This window comes from Apteryx mantelli, chromosome 2, assembly GCF_036417845.1.
Source record: "Apteryx mantelli isolate bAptMan1 chromosome 2, bAptMan1.hap1, whole genome shotgun sequence".
NCBI classification, from domain to species: Eukaryota; Metazoa; Chordata; class Aves; order Apterygiformes; family Apterygidae; genus Apteryx; species Apteryx mantelli.
Window position 1 is genome coordinate 143,234,177 of NC_089979.1, and position 22,201 is coordinate 143,256,377.

Below are 22,201 nucleotides of genomic sequence, written 5' to 3' on the forward strand. Positions count from 1 at the left end.
CTCACTTTAAAAACTAAACTGAATATTTAAAGATATGAAAAACTAAAACCAGTTTAAAGTTTAATTCAGCTTAATATCATCTCCTGGTCAAAGTTTCCAAAGATATAAGCAATTCTGATAAATCACTGAGCTGGACCTTTCAAAAAAATAGTTCTTCCTTGATGTTACTAACTTTGCTTTTGGAAAAAACAGAGCTTAGGTACTTATTTGCATAATACCTTAAGAAACCAAATTCAAACATTACTGTCCTCAGCATGTACAATATACTTTTCACTAAAAACATACTTTGAATAGCTGTGACATTTGCAAAAGACTATTGTTTCCTCTTTCACAAGGAAACATTCCACTTAAGGCATCATTCCATTTAAATCTCACCTCTCGCGCAGATTCTGCAACACTTGTCCCTTAAACATAACCAGATGGAGAGGCACCAGGAGACAGGGCAGCCTCAGGGTCCCTAGAGAAGGAACCTTCAGTCCAGCATTTACGGCTGAATAGCTTTTTTTCTTTTCTGACAGCCAGCCTATTTTCCACTCATTGGCTGTTCCCTTTCTCCCTTCAAAGGAGAGGAGAAAGCTATAAACCAAACTGCCTTGCGTTTGTGACCTACCTTTCATAGGCCATATAGGTGCCCGCTAGATCAGCACTTCATATTAAAAGTGGGGTGCAAACCATGACTTCCACACACATTTCTTTGCACAGTGCTAACAACATGTCCAGGAGACAGAGAATCAAGTGCATCTTTTCTTCTTCTAATAACCTGTTACTGTAATTTGATATTGAATTTGAGTTGCCATGATGAATTACCCACAGCACATCGTTAAATTCATATGAGTTTGTGGGAAGGCCAGTCCTAAGTTGCCTGCCAGAAGTCTCTGCTACTTAAGTCCACTGAAAAGAAGAGCTCTGTATAAGCCTGTGTCCATACATAACACACTTAGTTGTATACAGGATTATTGACTTCATCAGGCAAATATACATCTGAGATCTTTCTCTTAAAGATTCTCATTGGCATGATGGATTTTTAACTGTCCCTTTGGAAACTCCAGAAAGAGCTTTTTAGTATAAACCACACATAGAAACGTGCCTCACTAAGATACTGCTCAGATAAGAAATTAATGCGTCTTGAACACTCTACCATAGCCCATTTGTTAAGCTTGGCATTTTAAAATTACACTGCAAAAATGCGAGAAGCATGTTCTCCACAAAACTATTATGGATTGAGAGGGGACTTTCAAAGTGAAGCTGCTAGGTTCAGAAAAAGCAGCGCTTGTCCAATAAACGCTACTAATCCTGAACATGCACAACACCAAACTACATCAATGAGATCTGATGTCATACAAATACCCTAGTACTTCCACCCTGCTCTGCACTCTCTTATAAAGACTGGAGCACCACAGCACTATCCCAGCTGCCTCCTGCAATAGGCTCCCACCCAATCCCTTTACCTAAAACTGAAATACTACTCTCCCAGCTTTTTCCCCCCTCCAGCTGTCACAGGAGATGAGGCAAACAATGCTCACCCCTCCATTCTTCCCTTGACACCAGCTTCCTTCTACCCAGCAAAATGACACAGCACAGATGCTGCACATGGAAGATCAGTTAGGCAGGACATGCGGGCCATGGGAGGCAAGCGAGCAGAAGAGGAAGTTATGCCATCAAGACTAAAGAGGAAAAGAGCTCCAGCTCCATGACATCCAGAGGTTAACACCCAGGAGGCACCAGCCCCAGCCTGCAGCAAGAACATATCAGCTGAGAAGCAGGAGGCAACAGAAGGAAGGATGTAACAGGAAGAAAGTTAACAAAGGAGGAAAAAGACCTCCATCACCAAAGACAACCATCATTGCCCTCCCAAGCCCTCTCCAGCTTCTAGACCAAAATGAGAAATGCAACAAATCAGTGCTGTCAGAATACTTTCTTCAGTATCATTGCAGTGAAGGATTCAGAAAGCGTGATCCATCACAACTGGGGAGATGCAGAACCAGCTTCAAATGTTTCCTTGGAAAGGCTGACAATTCTCATGGCTCTTGGTCTTGAATCATTCGCCTAACACTGCACAATGCTATGACCTACAGAGAAGGCCCATGGTAGTCACTCTCCTCACACTATGTCCAAATGTACAGGTCCCCCAAATCTCAAGACGAGACCAAAGGGAATAGCTGAAGTGTGAGCAGCCACAGCACAAGACACAAATGTTGTAAGCAGAGGGAATAATTAATTCTAAAAAGCAGCAAAGCAAATTTTTTTTCTATCCTCTTCAGCAAGGGTCCTAGCATTGTCATTAATTGCTGAAGTCATTTCACATATCACTGCAATGGCAGACTTATTAGGTTCTGCCAGTATTAGAGACAGTAAAAAGAACTAGTCCAGCATTTTGCCTTTGAGATCAAACTCAAGTACTGCTGGACTATCACAGGGAGCACATTAAAAAGGCACCATTATGTGAGGTGCTGCAGACACCCCAAACTATCCATCACAGGATAATTCTCAGACTACTTTGATGACAATCTAGAGTTCTTCCTCTGCAGAATTCTTACTGTCATTTCCTGCGAAGATTAGATAAAACCGGGCTGAGATGACCAAATGTACAGGGGCATTATCAAAAATAGATGGGTAGAAAAAAAACACCTTCTTCTCTTTAGAGAATCATTATGATAGCTGTTCGCCCTATTATATTTAGGGAGTGAAGAGAGAGAAGCCATACTCATGTTTTATTGCAAGTTTCTAAAGCAGTTACACTTTGTTTTGCTCTCAGACTTCCTGGACACACTGAGGCTCCATATCCAGCTCAGTCATCTCTTTGACGCTTCCCTCCCACAACTGCCTGAAATTAGTGGCAGATTTCTGGTTAAGTGTTAAGGAAGATCATTACCGTTTTCTTTTATGGAAAAAGATCAGAAACCACTCAACACAGGTACTAGAGATGCTCCTGTTCAAGTCCATTACAAGTACCAGTCAAGCCTGTGAATTCATGTTTTCAGAAAGCTTTCTTAAAAATGGTTATATAGGCATACCTCCTTTTATTGCGCTTCACAGATACTGCGTTTTTTTACAAATTGAAGGTTTGTGGCAACCCTACGTTGAGCAAGTCTATCGGCGCCATTTTTCCCAACAGCATGTGCTCACTTTGTGTCTCTGTGTCACATTTTGGCAATTCTCGCAATATTTCAAAATTTCATTTGAAAGTTTCATTTCAAACTTTCAAACAGTTAGTCAAGTTGTGAATGCAAAGAAAAAGTTCTTGAAGGAAATTCAAAGTGCTATTCCAGTGAACACACAAATAAGAAAGCCAAACAGCCTTATCGCTGATATGTAGAAAGTTTTAGCGGTCTGGATAGAAGATCAAACCAGCCACAACATTCCCTTAAGCCAAAGCCTCATCCAGATCAAGGCCCTAACTCTCTTCAATTCCATGAAGGCTGAGAGAGGTGAGGAAGCTGCAGAAGAAAAGTTTGACGCCACCAGAGGTTGGCTCATGAGACTTAAGGAAAGAAGCTGTCTCCATAACATAAAAGTGCAAGGTGAGGCAGCAAGTGCTGATGCAGAAGCTGCAACAAGTTATCCAGAAGATCTAGCTAAGATACTTGAGGAAGGCGGCTACACTATACAACAGATTTTCAACGTAGATGAAACAGCCTTCTATTGGAAGAAGATGCCACCTAGGACTTTCATAGCTAGAGAGGAGAAGTCAATGCCTGGCTTCAAAGGACAGGCTGACTCTCTTGTTAGGGGCTAATGCAGCCGGTGACTTTAAGTTGAAGCCAACACTCACCTACCATTCAGAAAAGCCTAGGGCCCTTAAGGATTATGCTAAATCTACTCTGCCTGTGCTCTATAAATGGAACAAAGAAGCCTGGATAACAGCACATTTGGTTACAACATGGTTTACTGAATATTTTAAGCCCGCTGTTGAGACCTACTGCTCAGAAAAAAAGGTTCCTTTCAAAATATTACTGCTCATTGACAATGCATCTGGTGACCCAAGAGTTCTGATGGAGATGTACAATGAGATTAATGTTGTTTGCATGCCTGCTGACACAACATCCATTCTGCAGCCCATGGATCAAGGAGTAATTTCGACTTTCAAGTCTTATTATTTAAGAAATACATTTTGTAAGGCTGTGGCTGGGATATGCAGTGATTCCTCTGATGGATCTGGGCAAAGTAAATTGAAAACCTTCTGGAAAGGATTCACCACTCTAGATGACATTAAGAACATTCATGATTCATGGGAGGAGGTCAAAATATCAACGTTAACAGGAGTTTGGAAGAAGCTGATTCCAACCCTCATGGATGACTTTGAGGGGTTCAAGACTTCAGTGGAGGAAGTAACTGCAGATGTGGTTGAAATAGCAAGAGAACTAGAATTAGAAGCGGAACCTGAAGATGCAACTGAATCGCTGCAATCTCATGATAAAACTTGAACGGATGAGGAGTTGCTTCTTATGGATGAGCAAAGAAAGTGGTTTCGTGAGATGAAATCTACTCCTGGTGAAGATGCTATAAACATTGTTGAAATGACAACAAAGGACTTAGAATATTACATAAACTTAGTTGATAAAGCAGCAGCAGGGTTTGAGAGGACTGACTCCAATTTTGAAAGAAGTTCTATTGTGGGTAAAATGCTATCAAACAGCATCACATGCTAAAGAGAAATCCTTCATGAAAGGAAGGGTCAGTCAATGCAGCAAACTTCATTGCTGTCTTGTTTTAAGAACTTGCCACAGCCACCCCAACCTTCAGCAACCACAACCCTGATCAGTCAGCAGCCATCAACATCGAGGCAAGACCCTCCATCAGCAAAAAGATTACGACTCGCTGAAGGCTCAGATGACAGTTAGCATTTTTTAGCAATAAAGTATTTTTTAATTATGTACATTTTTTTTAGACCTAATGCTATTGCACACTTAATAGACTACAGTATAATGTAAACATAACTTTTATATGCACTGGGAAACCAAAAAGATTCATGTGACTTGCTTCATTGCGATATTTGCTTTATTGCAGTGGTCTGGAACCAAACCCGCAATGTCTCCAAGGTATGTCTGTACTGAAAAGCCTTTATCATCTTAAAGAACCTCCAGCTCAAAATGCGCTTGGTTCTTTTCATTTTTGCAGATAGAGGCTTAGCATACACACACAACTGGTTACAGCCCGGCTGCTAGCATCTCCACTAATCAGTTACTAGATTTAATGCTGTCCATCCCCATCCAAACAAGACCAGCATTAGTACAGCACAAAATGGACTCCAGTCAGAATTTAGAACTTTCTGCGCCAAGCTCTAAAAGCCAGTAATTCCTCGTACCATGTATGCATTGCACCTGATGTAAAGCAGCCCTTCGAAATCTATTCTCTTTGCTAGTTCAACAGAACTTGAGTTAAAGTTGTTCACACAATGTGAAATCAAGTCAGATCATTCTAGACACTTGAGCTGTGTTTAATTTAGGCAGGAATGTATCTAGAACCACTGATGTTGACAGCCAGTCTGAATTTTAAATAAAACAATCACTAAATACCTATAGATTAAGAACTACAGCATCTTATTAGTTACCAGAAGAACCAAAACATAAGAAAACCCCCTATAACACATTAGCTAGAGTTATTTTAATTCATGGAAGACATTTACTGTTAAAAAGTGACTATTGGTTGTCTTACCTTAACATATGCAGGCTGCTTTTCAAGAATCAAGTCTGCAACTTTCTTAGATACCTTCAAAAGGAGAATATTAAATGTAATACACAGCAATCTCAAAGTAGGCAGTCCCTATACTGAAGTTCTAAATGAAGTTTGTGATTCCATATCATTTATTTCTGTAATCTTCACATTTATTAATAAATATGCCACAAAAAAGTAAAAATCCTAAAAATGGCATTCAGCTTTCCTTGGCAGCAAGAAAGAAATACATGTTTACAGTTCCATCCGGGAATTAGTGGGCATTTTTAAACTAATCCCTTACCTCACTGCTTCTAGAATATGCTGGAAACAAAAATAGAAATAATATGGAACTCTAGAACTGCTTACATTCTGCTTAGTCTACGGCTAGAGTACAAATTTAAGTTAACCACCTACCCTGGAGATCTAAATTAGCTGTGAGGACACTTACCTTTCAAACAGATACTGTATTAATTAAAATCCACGTCCAAACAAATATTCTCTGCGCACATTATACCCTTTCTTTACCACACAGAGAATCCGTATTTTAGAATTTTATCCACTGTTCTGAACTACCAGTAAATGGAATGCTACTGAGAACTGCTGTCTGTACTGAATTTAAAAATGGGTATTTTTACTTTGGTCAGTGTCTTGTGCGTAAATGCACAAAATAAAAAAATCCAACAGTAACAGCTATGTAAAGTCAAGGTTGAAAACAGTTTTCTTCCAGCAGGGACTACAAGCATTTAAGAAAGAGTTCCAAACATGACAAAGAAACTATTTGTATTGCTCTATATTCTTGTCTCAAGGACCAATATTCCTGGGAATGAAAATCAAATAAAACTGGCAGTGGCACTCAGCCAGCTCACACTGCAATAGTGGAAAAGAGAGATGAGGAGGTTTTTATATTCAGCAGGTTTGCATCCTGCTTAGTCAACTCCAGCATGAAGTTGGCATCTTCAGTCAGCATTCCTATAGCAAACTTACAGTGGCTTGATCAGGTTAGCTCCTAGCCTTGCTCCCACCTGTAAACAACTGGTCTTCAAAGTACTAATATCATCAACTGGCAATCTGGACAAGGGGCACATATCTAGCTATGCTTTCCTTCTTCCACATTTAAAAAAAAAGAAAAAAAAAAAGCCGGAATCACCAAATAATTTTAAACTTTCTTAGTTGTTCTATAGATAAAGTAGCTTTCTTCTGCAGGACAGCAAAAGAACCAGCCACTGTGCAGAGAAAAAAGAGGCAAGAAAGGACATTATTAGCCCAAAAGCTACACAGGCCTGTATCATCTTGGGGTTTTGAAGAAATTTTCTTCTGTGCACAGTCTATATCTTGTGAAAATTATCATCTTCCCTACCAACATCTCCTCCCACATAGCCTCATACATGCAAGTATATCCTTCTCCTAAAGTTTTTACAAATCATGTGTCCCCCTAGTTCAAATCTAACAGTTTGATTCTTCACTGTAAAAGGGATTCATCAAGCAGTACACAGGAATAAAAGGAGCGGCATTTTGTTCTCAGTTTTTGTACACTGCTTTATTTTGCAGATTCTCAAATGCCCATAAAAAACATCTTCAACTCTATCAAGCATCTGCCACAGACAATTTTTGTTGTTTTGCCAGTCTTACTGATAGCGCCTTTCTGCGCTTCCAAGCTATTGTCTCTCTCTCTTTTGGATAAGCCATCTTATCCCAGATTACTTCCTTTCACTTGCAAATTGTACCACCCCTTTTGGCAGACTCCATACAATTGTATGGATTTATTTTTTAATTCTTAACATTCATTAACAATTGTAGTTCTGGATTCCAATGAAACTGGCTTCAATTTTCAATCTGTGGAAGATGCAATGTTGCATGAGGGGATCTTGAAAACAAGTTCCTCTTCCTTAATCAGATCAGAAAAAATGATTTTGTTTCATCTCCTGATGAAAAAAATGCAGCTATGGATATCAGCCTATTAATTAAAATGGAGCCAAACGGATGTACAACTAAAAAAAAACCCGATTCAAATTATCTGTATCAAGATGATTACTCAGATTAAAATCAGGATGATACACACAGCAAAGAAGTCTTGAGTGGGTCTGAACGCATTCAGTCAAATGGAAATTTGCAATGGGAAAAACTACAAGTAAATACTGAGTCTATAGTGACCCCTAGGACAAAGACATGACCAAGATCAATTGTATAAAAGCATATGGTAAAAGGCAGCGAGAAGTGAAAGATCAATCAGAGCTCTTTTACAAATAACTTAGTCATTTGAGTACTGTATATTACAGAAATTTTAAAGCTGGAATTATCTCTAAATCACTACTGTAAATTCATGTCAGCTACAAATACATGCACTGAAACTGCACACCTAATGAAAAAGGCAGTATTTATTCTTTTTCAAAAGCATAGATTTCAAAAGTACTGTGTGATCTGCAGATGGACTTCTTGAGTCCTCCATCTACTAATCTATTCACAATCAGGGTCAAGACATTTTTAGGGATAAATTAACAATGTACCAAATTGTGCAATATGGTCTTGCATGAAGAACACGAATGTTCTCCAGACAGATAGTAATCTAAATGATTTATCACAAGATAAAGAGACAACAATTGAGAGTGAGAGACTGATGCATGTTTTCTCCTCCTTTCTGCCCTGGAAATACTACACAAGGAGTTAATACACAGTATATAAAAAATGTTAGTAATTCAGCACATTCCCAAGGAGGAAAATAAACCCAAATGGCAATCCCTTCCTACAGCAGAATCATATTTACACTAGGTTAAGGAAAGCACAGAAGAGGCCCAACCAGAGAAAGGATGCGGGAAGGGGGGGGGGGGGGAAGGAATTGCACACATGTTTCTTGTCAGAATTTTTGGCTTTGAGGAAAGAAAAAACAATTTAAAGAAAAACAAGCCTGGGCCATATTTCCCAGAGACCTAACCATCACTGCTCTCCCCTATTACTCATTAGCTGCATGCACCTTCCAGTTCACATGATTCAGTAGTAGCCACACATTGAAACCACTCCACTAGCTGCAGTTGTTTCCAGCTGTGTACGTAGAACAGCCAAGACAACAGGTACAAGAACTATTCAGCATGGCTCTACGAAGTAGTTTGAGCCTTGAGTGCATTTCCCAGCAAAACTAGGTCACCACCAGATGTCCTCTTAAGACTTTTCTCTGAAAAAAAAATTAGCTCTTTCAATCTTCTCTTTTTTCTTTCCTTCTACCTTTTGAAGAAGAATATCCATTTGCTCAGCTTTTCACTGATACTTTAAAAAACTTCACAGGCATAGGTTTATTCCAGGAAAAGCTGTCTTAGAAGGAACTTGTTCTCCATGTAAAAGGTTCAGTATTTTCCTTCTGTACATTTCCCTCATTTAAAGACATGAACTATGCTTATTACTTGCAGCTGTTCTCCAAATGCTACTATATTAATTTCCCATACCATATTATTCACATTTAAAAGTGCAATGAATCAGTAATTAATGTATGAAAAGAAAAAAAGCCTGAAATGTAATGATTACCTTTCAGAAACTGCAACTGATTATCCCCCATACATTATAGTTATTCACTGTTATGTTTCATTAATTTTACTATTATATACCATTATTCAATAGAAACTCTTGAAGAGAGTTAACAAATTGGCAAATGAAAAATAACACAAAATATTAACTCAAAAGAGGTTTAAAAATATTATGTTTTATGTTGCCAAAAATCCTTCAAAACAAGAGATGCTACAGCACTGTTCAGTACTGTGATGAACATTTACTACTTGTCTTCCAATATATTGGAAAAGCTGAACACAGAAAGTCAGTTTTTTAAAGAAATGGTCAGCACGTGATTCTTCAAAACATACTTATCACCACAACTTATTTAATGATTTTCTATTAAAAAAGCACATAATTTAAAATTAACGTGACGATTGTTCAACATCTCATGTGTTTTAAGAAATGAAATGAACTTTTTCAGTTGCGCTTCTTAATACACTTATTGTCAATATAACAAATTACCCGAGGGGACAGAGGAAACAATTTTACTTACAGCAGCTTGCTGTTGCTTTAATTTGTCTCTGTACTCTTCCAGTTCTTGAAGACTAAGTACTGGAGGAAGCTTCTGCATGTAAACAATAAATTAAATTCCATGAGAAATAAGTATACATAAAATATACATGCATCATTAACCAACCAATCTATTTCATTAAAGAAACATTCTTTTTGGCTCTGCAATCTAATTTGCATTCAAATGATGGATACTGAATAAATCAGTGTTAAGTTAACAAGATAATATAATTATCTCAAAGTCCCCTTATTTTAAGCAATATATACATGCACACACACACACCTCTAGTCATTAAATTATTATGTCTCAATCTATTAATTCTGGCTGCTAAAAAAAAAAAAAATACTCAAAATACAGAACAGTGTTTTTCCCCAACTATTCTGGCCTTTTCACAGTGGATAGTTCATATAACAAAGTGTATGTTAGCACAACTGGCCTGATGTTCTACCATGTTTAAAGACTCCATAACGTACAAAAGAAAACCCACACAATCGCAAGAAGGTCCTAGGGAAAAAAAAAGAAAAAAGAAAAAGAAAAAAAGCAGCTTTGTATCAAGGCAGAATATAGGAAACAAAATGAAAAAAGGATCATTAAATGAAGCTGACTTTTGGCTCTCATTTGTGGTTAAATTACTGCCTATTCTTTTAAGAAGACAACTTACCTCTAATTCGTATTTCACAATATCAAAGGAATCATTGGAAAAATATACTTCTTCAATGCTGTTAATTATTTCCTGCTGAACTTGAGGATCAGTTGGTTCTTCCCGTAACTCTCGGAGCTCCTCCTTCACAAAACAAAAAAGGATTCCCACAATGTCATATCACATCCTAGCAGGAACAACGCTTTACCAAATCAAGCGGTTTTTAAAAGCCATTTATAATTTCAGTACAAGAAGTAATGGAAGAAAAAGATCTGTCAGCTGCAGCTTGTTCTTCCTGTTACAAATAGGAAGATATTCAAAACTTTCAAAGGAACAAAGTGCAGACTTCACCATCACAGATTATCTAAATACTTCTTAAGCAATATATTTCATCTGTAACACACAACACAAATGCAGAGTCCATAGTTTTTCTCCTGAAGTTCACAATGCTGTACTAATTCTTGTAATGAACTAGAAATGGTTTGGCAAGCTGTTTCTACAATGTCACCAGAGAGTATGCGAGGAAGGGACAGGGGAATGCTGCACCAGAAGAAGTTAAAACACTCCGGTTTCACAACAAAGTTACTAAGCACAATCACGCATGTATAAATAACATCATTTTTGTTTAAAACGCATTAAACATAGGATATACATGATGAGGGGTAAGGTACATTACAGCAAGCTATTTGTCATATTTTAATTGGTTTAGAGTGATCCATTATACTTAATTTATTTGGAAAAACTCAAACATCACTCTCAGCAAATTAGTTTTCTTCATTTAAATATCCAAGAAAAAAAATCCTACAAAAATACAATGATAGTTTCTTAAAAGCCAGAGTCTGTTAATTTTTTGTACAGAAAAATGTTGTTTGTGATTTCAGAACAAGTTATAATACTCAGAATATAATCAGTATGCTAAAGACATAAATTGGTCATTAACTCTATAGGGAATGGGTAAAGTCTAAAATGATAAATGAGCGATGAGCAAACGATAAGTGAGCTCCATAAACGAGCAAGGCCCAGAAGCTGCAACATCCTTTGCTACACAGCATAGGCCCAGACTCCATGGACATTACAGATAATGGATATTTAAAAAAAAAAAAAAAGAAAGAAAGAAAAAAAAAACACCACACACACAGACTGACACATTTCTAACATTTCTGAGATGTCCTGTCAACAGCTAAACTTTGTCATGCAAAACACTATTCCACAGGCCAAATAGTGTGATCCCTTTACAGTATAATGCAAATTCTGCCAAATTAGTGTCTATCAGAAAACGCAAGGAATACACTGGACACCCCAAAAATGGCCAAAACAAGCCATCAGCTTCAGCCTATAAGTGATATTTATGAAAGCAATATCACTAAAAAAAGACATCCAGGTACACACAGCATATAGCTTAATGCACCTTATCCAAAAATCCCTTTCAAATGATTATCAGAACGAATAAAAGGTATCTTTACAAAAATATACCTTCTTGAGATTCTCTTCACAGAGAAGGGTCACTGCTGTGGAAGCAAATAACTGCTCAGTCCTTCATGAATAGGCATCATTCACCCACTATTTCTAAACAAAGGCTCAAGCTTAACAAGCACAATGACAAAACTTGCCTTAGAAACCTTTAAGTTGCATTTTCAACTTGCAGCTCCCATGCTAAAACAAAACAGGTGACTCAGGGAAAAAAAGTGTGTTGAAGTTCCACCTTAAACAGCATAAAAGCCATTATTTGATTCAAGATATAGGAGAAATATCTTTCCATCTGCTGCTTTTGAGAAAAAGCAACTCCAGCCCAAGCTTTTTCATATATAACCAACACAATAAATGTAATATTAAGTCAGATCAAACGTGTTTATCATCGCTGGTATAAATCTACTTAAATGTCATCAAAAAGGATTAATTTGGCACATTATTTCCAATGTATTTTAATGAGACAACCCTCCTGTCCCCAAAATCTTAAGAAACTGGGCTAATTCTTCAGCCATTAACTGTGGCCTATCTCACTGAAACAAGAGCCAGAGACTGACTCGTTACTTGCAAGACGAGATAAAGCAGTAAGTTAACAAATCCAGAGAAGATTTGGCTTCATTGATCCACCAAGCCCTCTGTATTTTTAGGAAAGAAAGATTCGTTTGCAGAAGAAAAAAACAACAAATAAACCTTGAATTTTTAAATCAGAAGAACCACCTCTGTAAACCCAGGCTAGACAGCATCACTACAAATGCATAACCTTTCAACTCACCCCTCGTAATTCACATCGATAAAAGCCATGCCATTAAACACTAGAATTTTTATGAAGGGAAACAGAACGGGTCTACCTTCTTTGCACAAAATTAACTGATTTCAGATTTTTCTTGAACCAGTTGGGAGGTCTAAACAGAGATGGAGATACGACTTCTAGAAAATTAAAGATGTGTACAAACCTCCCATGGAAGGTTTCTCTCAATAACCCAGCACTTTCCACTTGTCACAGCAGACCAAGAACCTCCCTTGCACTTCCTATATTGGACTCTTCAACCAACATTGGCCCTCCCTCCTTTCCCAGAGGCTGCTCCAATAAAAAGGAAGGCAAAACTTTTATCAGAGGCCTTAAGTGAAAAATGCCAGGTTAGTCTTTCACAAAAAGACAAGAAAAACTCTGATCAAATTCCTCAGCATTGGAACGTAACCCTGATAAACTGAACCAGCAAACTCCAGTGTCCCACAACGATTCCAGGACTTCTGACAAAACAGAGGTGTTACAGAGGGGCATGACATCAGCATTTTCATCACCAAGGGTCCAGGGTTTATTTCACTAGCTAAAAGCATCAGACTTTAGATTAATTTACTAAACATTCACTAACATCCTTACTTCATATATCAATTGAAACAAGATAAATGCATCCATGTTACGAGCAAGAGCGAGATGCCACGAAGCACAGCAGTGTTTTTCTATACAGCCCAGGCAGCAGGAGAAGTGAACAGTCTTTTAAAACATCCGAAGGAGCCACTGCCACAGACAGACGGGGATCTGGCGCCGCTAAAGCACCTCGCACTGGATGGAGGAAGGAGGAAAAAAGAAGAAGCGAAGCGCACTTGCTTGCTCTGACGCAGAGCGGACGGGATTTCAAGCTGGAAGAGGCTCAGCGCCGCGCAGCGCGAAGCCGCGAGCGGTGCGAGCTCAAGCGAAGCCGCGGGCGCTGCGGGCGGCCGCCGCGCTTGGGCGCCACCTGGCGGCGGCGGCCGCCGGAGAGAGGCCCCAGCCGGCCGGGAGGCAGCCAGCGGCGCCGGCGTGACGCGGGCAAAAGTCGCCGCGCTCCTGGCTGGATCGTCTCCTTCCTCACTCCCACCCCACCGAGCGCCTCGGGTTTCCAAAGGCGGCCAGTCCGGGAACGGTCTTGGTCCGGCCACGATGCTGGCAGCCGCCAGCCGGCGGGCACGCACCTGCCGCGGGGCCCGCACCCCAGCAAGGCCCGCACGGGCGCACCGGCCACCCGCCAGCTACGCAGGGCTCCGGGGGAGGCTGGCGGAAAGGAGCACAGCGACAGCAGAGAGGGAAGTGGGGAAGTGCGTGACACACTGTGCAGTTAACAGCGTGCCGAGCACGGGACAACCAGGTCATTAGTCTGTATCCAATTAATAAACAAAGTAAATGAATAAAGATGTTTAGAGCAAGAAGATGCTTTTCTTCAAGCTCCTAAGAAATGAGTTTTGAGCACAGCCCAGCTCCTAGCGAGCACATCCTTGTAGCACCACAAGCCACAACCCCGTTAAGCATCGCTTCGCTCGGATACAGGCAAAGACTAGTTCAGTTGCTCATTACAGATAGTGGATGATGCCAAGGAGAAGAGTTTGCAGTAAACTGGTGTGGAAGAGCCTGTTCCATCACACTTGCACTGAAGAGACGCACAGCTCCATGCAGCCACACTGCTCCTCTGGGCGCCTCATTTACAGCCAGGTACAAAATTCAAATCATGACACTTGGCCAGTCCTTTTCACATCACAGGTCAGCTTTATCAATAAGCACATGAAAAAGAGGCCAGGTTATGAGAATGAAAAAATTCTTGAAAAATAGCCCCTTTGGAGTCTGTTTTTGTTTTGTTTTGTTTTTTTAAATCTACCACTTTGAAGCTTCCATTACATGAGGGTACGTGTATTGGCAGATGAAGCACACGCTCAGATTCAACAGCATATTGCTCTCAGAACAATTTTGTTTACAAAGGAATGAATCTATAGTATAACCATATGCATTTGTATCCTTTATCTTTTTTATATATAAATATTTTTTTTTTTTATCCTTCTGGGCTCCCTAACAACTGGCAGCTGTACACAAAGCCTCCCTCTGTAAATTAGCTTAATATTTGACAGTACATTGAGTTTTATCTGCAAGAACCTAAATTAAAACTTATCCAAGACACGCAATAGGGTCAGCTTAATCTGTTCACTGAAGTACTGCAAATGGAATAATCTAATTTATCATCTGGATGTTTGGCTCTAAGTTCATGGGTGGTTGTTCATTAAAACAAACAAAAAAATGAAAGCTAGTATGAAATCTTTAGAACCATTTGAATTTTTAGGGTATTAATACCTGTCATAGGGACAAAATGATATGTCAATGTCATAGGTCAATGGTGATTGACATCCCCTGAACATATACTAAGAAAGCTAGCATAGGTACGCATTATTACGTGGCTCTACATCCAGAAAAACAAATTGGGGGGTGTTTTATTAATATTAGCATTTGCATGAAACCTAATCAATGAGCTTTTTACCTTTGTAAAAAAACATAGTTCTCTGCACAAACATAAAGGTGACAATGACAGTTAGAAAAATTGCTAAGAAACTCTTGTATCCGGCCTCAAAGACATCGATCATCTCAGTGATTCTTCCAAAAATACTACCTAGGATAATATTTATTAAATCCATCAGGCTTTATCATGTTCATTCCTTCCAGAAAAGCAGCCCATAGAGAACAATTCTCCAGGATAAATTCAAGCTGCCACATAAATTACATTATTTTCCACCTGACTTCACGCCACAGTAAGTTACAGCTTCCAGTTCATCACACTCCACTAGTTTCAAATAACTAATATGCTCAAGGCCAGTCTATTCACTCACTACTGAAGGAAGTGAGTGTCCTTGGCTAAAGTTTATTTACTGAAATTTAACTTCCTCATCCCTTTAATTAGAGATATAGAAAAATTCAGAATGTACATATGGAGACCACAGTTTCAGGGGGCCTCAGGAATGGCCAGATTTAGCACTATGAAGTTAGTGCTCACACACCTTGCAGAGGCAGAGAGAGGAGCTCTATTAAGACCAGTAAAATATTTTTCTACCTCAAAACTTTTCTAACTATTGCTACTTAAAAAACACTTAACAGTAACTTTTATGTAAATTCAACAATTCCAAGAGGTATTCAGAATAGAAGTACCTGTAGAAAATTGGGATGGAGTGAATCATACAATGATAATCATGCAGAGAATTTCAACGCTGCTAAAACAAATCAATTAGATACATAAGAGAAAAGAAAGCATAATTAGCACATCTGTAAGGTGGAACACACTGTTCTAATTCAATTCATCTGCCCAGGTCAAAATACATGTTCAACAGTAAGAACTCTTCAAGGAAAAGTGGACCAACACAATCATCTAAGATGTCAGTTCATGGGCTAGACATTTTTTGCAAGTTTTGTTCAGCAAGACACTTCTACATAACACTTGCATCACTTCTGGTGCCAAATGTGCAATTTTTCTTGTGAGCAGCTTGTATCATACTTTCACGGAAAACCAATTTACCCTGTCAAATTTAGCAACACACACTTTCCTCCAGGGCAAAATTAGTGCCACCCAAAGAAGCAGGTCTCTGTCACATAATGCCACCTAAACATATTTGTGAAGGTCAGTTGGGGGGGGGGGGAAGCTAAGTTTGACAGCTTTGCATCTTTGAAGGAGCCATTGCTAAGTAAAGCAGTGTTTGCATCCACACACTTCTTACATCTTTTTGCCTTCCTGTTATATGCAACTATAAGCTTACAGGTACAGCAACCTACAGCAGTTGCTTGAACGGCATTTCAGAAGAGTCATTTCATTGCAGACTCTTTCAAAAGGCAGTTCAGGAAGTTTTGGATGACCTGCCCAGCTATTTTCACAAGCATCTCACTCCCACTCTCCTTTCTGTTCTACATCACCTACAACACCAAAAACAAAATTGCTAATGAAGCAATACTTACACAGAGTTGAAACAAACATCTTCTGCATTCCAGTCACAATCAGCCAAAAGACATTTAAAAGACATTTAAAAAGCTCATGATCAAGACGGCCTTCAGTTCCTAATTAGAAGTGGAAGGTCAGTGTTAGCCTACGCACCTCTGCATAGAGAGAGCCAGTGGCAAATTCTGCTGAAGGCAAACATGCTCAGTCCTCATTTGGACACAACTTCCCTATCTTTGTCATCAGCAGAAAGAACACAGACAAACATGGTGTCAATTCATAACCCTCCCTCCTGCACTCTGCTAACATTTGCGTTCTAAGAAAAGCTCATCTTAAACTCCAAGAGGAGGAATCCTGCTTGACAGTTCCACTCAGCAGGTGTATTGTAATATCCTACTATAATCAAACAAATAATATGTGAAATTAATTTATATATATATACATGCTATGTCTCATGACATCATTTATATACATATGTATATTTACTTATACATATATGTGTAAATTTATATATGCACATATAAAATAAAAACTCACTCAAGACAATTTTTTTTTTCTTTTTGCTGCTGATCCATAGCTACAGAATGAAGGGCCACAGGAAGGTTTGTGACAGTCCCTTATCTTTCACATAAAATGCCCAGAACATTCCTTTGATCTTTTCTTCTCCAATGCGATTACAGAGTACCTATTAAAAAACCTTCACTCTACCAAAATAAACACTACACTATGAAAGCAATTCCCCTCATGAAAAGAGAATAACAAAGGCTGATCCATGCAACAGGTATTAATCACACCACCTAATGCACTCCTGAAAAAGCATTCAACTACTGTTGTGGAAACAGAAACCCACAAAATGAGAAATTTACACTTTTATATAGTTTGAAATGCATACTGTCCACAGGAAAAGCATTAAAAAAAAATCAGCATTGTTTACCACCATAAGCCACAAAGAGTCAACTAGTATTTGCATACTGAGGATGAGCTGGTTAACATCAAGACGGAGAGAACCTCATTCAAAGTCATCTCATTATTAACCCCACGACATTGCTTTCAAGAATACAAATTGTCCATCTTACCCTTATGTGACAGTATCTACTAAGCAAAACCTACTGGTTTGGGAAAGAACAAAGCTGACAATAGCAGAGTGTCTTAAAAATCAATACTGTGGTATAATTCTTAATATCCACCATTTTCAACAAACAAAGAACACGCCAAGAATTAGGACTCCCCAGGACTACGAAGGCACAGATGAAGCAAGGTATCTCAGTCAAAAAGATACAAAAACACCCCTGCAGATAACATCCCTGCAGGTAACTCTCTCTTCTAGAAAGTTTGCCTTTAACTTCAGATTTGCCTTCTCTATAGACTGCATCACAGACCTAAACTATTATACACTTATATCTCTGTGTGACTTGAGTTGGCAGCATGATTCGGCATTACAACATGAAGTAGAACAAGTTAGCAGGTGAATTATTTGTCTTCATGTGATTGAGGCAGATTGGAATTTTTCAAGGTAGTTGCAGAACCTGTTAGTGCGCTGGCTAATACAAGTGCGTACATTCAGAGGTATTCAGTAACATATCCAGGTAACAAATCATCTACTTGTTAAAAGCAAACAAACAGAACAGAACTGAACTCACACAGAGAGGGAGCACAGCCATCACTTCCACATGCTTTCCAGCAAGCAACTGGTCAGCAGACCAACAACTTTCAGACATCAAGGCCCAACAGAATTTTGCTCTTATTTTCCTCAGGGGATGCAACTTCAATATATTCCTTCCCCTGCTCTCCAGCTTCTCTATCTGACCTTCTAACTAGTTTGTCATTCCCCATTTCAAAAATATATTTTTGTCCCTAGAGTTAGCATTATCTATCAATGGCCTGTGCTCTTTCCAATATTTTATGCAGACACTGCAGTCTTTCATTCTGTATATCTTTCTACAGCATTAATTCAGCTTTCGAAACTTTAGGTAACACTTGTCCTAAATCAATTTGGAGATACCACTTCAAATGTGGAAGTGTGATGAAAAAAGCACAGCAACATAACCATTCCGTAGTCAGAGTATTATTTGACTGGCAAGCTTGAGACTTTTATTGTTCAAGATACAAACAAAAACTGCTATTAAAGTGTGCCAGCAGGGTACAACAGCTTCATGCATTTGCTTTGGAAGAGTTGCCTGCGATATTGTGAAGCTAAGCTTTTACTCATTCCCTTTAAAAATGTACAGCTTTTCTTAATTCTCTTTACCTTTGTATTCAAAAGACAATTCTCTTTACCAATCTTGTCCGTTATTACAAAATAATTATTGAGAGACTTTAGCTTATATCCAGCAAAGCTGCTTGATGCTGTAATTATAACATAATTCTGATTTGCGACATCAGTATGTTGCTATGGCATTGAATAGTTTCAGTTCAAAACAAATATCTAAATCTAAGGGCTCAAGGACTTTCAACTTCTGTATAATACTGAAACCTAATCTCTGTGACAGTTACTCATACCACAAACACAACCAACAACTCCCCCCTCAAAAAAGAAATCCCTGTTTTCAAGACGGGATGTCAGAATTTATGCTCACAGTGACAGAAGACATTACAGCATCTCATCTGGTCTGCTGTAATTTGAAAAGTAAAATCCTAAAATAAAGGGTTTAGCAGGCTTAAAGAGGCATTCCTTCCTTTAATGGAAAAGGGCTGGAAGTAAAGTTACTGTGCTAAATGGCTTGGGGCCATAGCCAGGAGTTACACTGTTCATAACACAGATAAAGAAAATCTTGAGTAAAGTTAATATTTTCACTTAGTCAGGTAATTGGGAAACTTTATAAGAGTTTCACTGAATATATTTTTTTGAGCAGGAAAAAGTTAAAAGTAAGCAGCTCAGAAAAGTATTCTGAATATACTAGTTAGTTTAAAATTTACTCACCTAAAACATTTAGGAAGGAAAAAAAACACCTTAGAAGACAGAAAAATACAAAAATTTAAGATAAAAGCTTTGATGGAAGAGAAGGCAGTTTTCAAGTTTCATACTGTGGTATGAAAGAGAATAATAATCTAATTTTAGAGTGATGCAAGAGAATTTCCCCTTTTTTGTGGATTTTGCAATATAGTTGGTAATTTTATCAACTTAAAAAAATAAAATCAGGTGACAAGTTTTTAACGTTGATGCAATTTTTTCAAGCACAGAATTTCTAACAACTTTAATGAGATTCTGTTTGCAGAACAGTTGCAGATTATGTTCTTGCATTACAAAGGTTTGACAGCATACAACTGCCACAAGCTTGTTATTGCTGTCTGCCATAAGTGGATGACAAAAAATGCAAATTAAAATATGCTTGTTTTCCCATTGTAAATTGATGCAAGGTATAGGCTTACTAGACACATAACATCAAACTATTACAGTTTGAAAATCCAAGCAAGATACCCTACGTCTACTTTTACCTGGATATTCAACTTGGCAAAAAAAAAATATATATACACAGCCTGAAATTGGATGGTCAGTGGGTGACAGGAATATGCACTTCTGAAATCTAAGCCATTAGGATGAGACAGTTCTTTCAACATCACTGCAATTTAATACATTCACTCTTTGAAATTATATATTAGCCACTGTTTAACAGAACATTATGCCAATTCAGATACTGTTATTTGATTTTTTTAAAACACATGGTAACAATGATTTTCTGGTCTACCTCAGCACAAGCATCTTATTACACAGTACTTTTATACAAGGCAGCACAGGATTCTTTTTTGCAACTATTACAAAATAAGGCATCCAAATTCAATTTAAGCCAGTAGCTTAAATAACTGATTGGTTAAAGGTAAAGCCCAAATTACTGAATAATAAACATCATCCATAGGATGTCTTGTGAATCATCCAGTCAAATCAACAGGATAGAAGGGGCAGTCAAAAATTGTGACAAGCTTCTCCCTCCCCTCCCACCAAAGATAATTCAGCCTGATTTGAGAGGCAAAGTGGGATGGCATCGTGTAAGCAGTGAGACAAAAAATATATATATTATTATAAAGTTATAATATTTGAAAGTCAACACAAAGTTAATTATATATGCTGCAGATGAAAACTGTGAACCTAGGAAATATACGTATGGCACCAAATCCATGAAGAGACTGAATACCAAGACTAATATTACCAATATTACACAAGCTACCTGTATAGCATTACTTTCCAGTGTGACAGAAAGTAGAAAGCTATTTCATTTTTTTCTATTACAGCAGAAATCCTAAATAGAATTAAGATCAGGATCCCAGCAAGAACTCAAAAGTTCCAAGGAAGAAATTTTAACACATTTTCATTTTGACTCAGTGGACTATTTTTCTGTAAAATGATTAGAATTGTGAGGCAAATACTTTGGAAGATTTTTCAGCAAGAAATAAAACTGCCAAGAAGAACAGCAGCAAATCGGTGTTCAAAAAAAGCCCACTGTCATCTAAATATAAAATGAAAAACTAAAAGGGGGAAAAAAGACCATTTATCATACCTTACTAGGAATGCGAAAGCTTTCAATAGGACCAAGGTCATGAACACTCTCCTGAGGACTCCTTAGACCCTTTAAAAGAATTTGAATAGTCAGTTAGGATTCATTAGTTTATTTATCTTGTTATCAAACTGCACAAGTCTTAGCTCATGTTGAAGGAAATACACCTACAAGCCCTTTAATAAATTACACTGACATAAGGCTGGAAGGCTAAAGCCTTATTCTATAAACACTTAAATGAGACTATTCATGTACAAATTAATCAAACAGCTAAGCATTTACAACTTTATGCTGCAATATGCACCTTCTCAGTAAAGTTCACTTAAAAAAAAAACAAAAAAAAAACTTGTACTTAATACTTACATCCTCCTGTCAGCTCCCAGATCTATTATTTTATGCTTATGGGTTTTGGACACATTTCAGTTTTTAATGTACTCTACTCCACTGACTTGATGGGTTAGTGGAATCATATAAAGCTTCATTCAAGTTAAGTGCCACCTACTCTATAGCATAATTATATTATACCTGTATGATGGAAGAGTTCTCTTTTGTATAAATTGTTAGGACTGGTTTTCCTTATCCATAACAAAATTGCAAAAGATGTATAATCCACATCACCTGCTTCATGTAATAATTACTCTTTAAAATACATAAAGTCACATAAATAGAATATGTTCTAGTAACACTGAAGTTTTCTACAGGAAACATCAATTAACTAGAGCATGTGTTTACTGACTGTTCAACACAATTTTATAAAGTAGTACCACAAAACATGCTTCTTAACATGTTTCCTGCTAGCTTTCTAGAAAAAAATAAGTAAGTTTTTACTACAATCAGAAACAAGAAGGAAGAGGTGAACTTAAACATTCAGGATTCAAATACTGTTCTGACTCCAGCTTTCCTTGAGACTTCAGGCAAATCACATGAGCCCTGACTTTTAGGCAGACTTACCTCCTATCTTCCCCAGCTGATACCAATGATACTGTTTCTAAGCCCTTTCAAAAGTTTCAGAAAATCAGGTCTCAGGTACCTATACTTTCTTTGAAATGAAGGGAGCTATGCAATTATTAGTTAACCTTCAAACAAACACCAGCTTATTAAAAATCAGCTTACAATGAGAGAAGTTTCATTTTAAATTGAAGGAGGTAAAACAATGTTTTTTTATCTGTTAAATGTGATA

The 22,201-nt window shown here is 38.0% G+C and overlaps 1 protein-coding gene across 2 annotated transcripts in view; it reads right to left on the minus strand.

Moving 5' to 3' along the window:
- VPS50 (VPS50 subunit of EARP/GARPII complex) overlaps window positions 1-22,201 on the minus strand; it is a 104,074-nt gene that overhangs the window by 79,869 nt on the left and 2,004 nt on the right. For both annotated transcript variants that reach the window (XM_067291686.1, XM_067291685.1), the window contains exons 2-5: window positions 21,025-21,093; window positions 10,365-10,487; window positions 9,686-9,757; window positions 5,656-5,709 (exon numbers count right to left, since the gene is read on the minus strand). In XM_067291686.1, coding sequence (XP_067147787.1) covers window positions 5,656-5,709; window positions 9,686-9,757; window positions 10,365-10,487; window positions 21,025-21,093 — 318 coding nt within the window. The remainder of the gene's footprint in view (window positions 1-5,655; window positions 5,710-9,685; window positions 9,758-10,364; window positions 10,488-21,024; window positions 21,094-22,201) is intronic.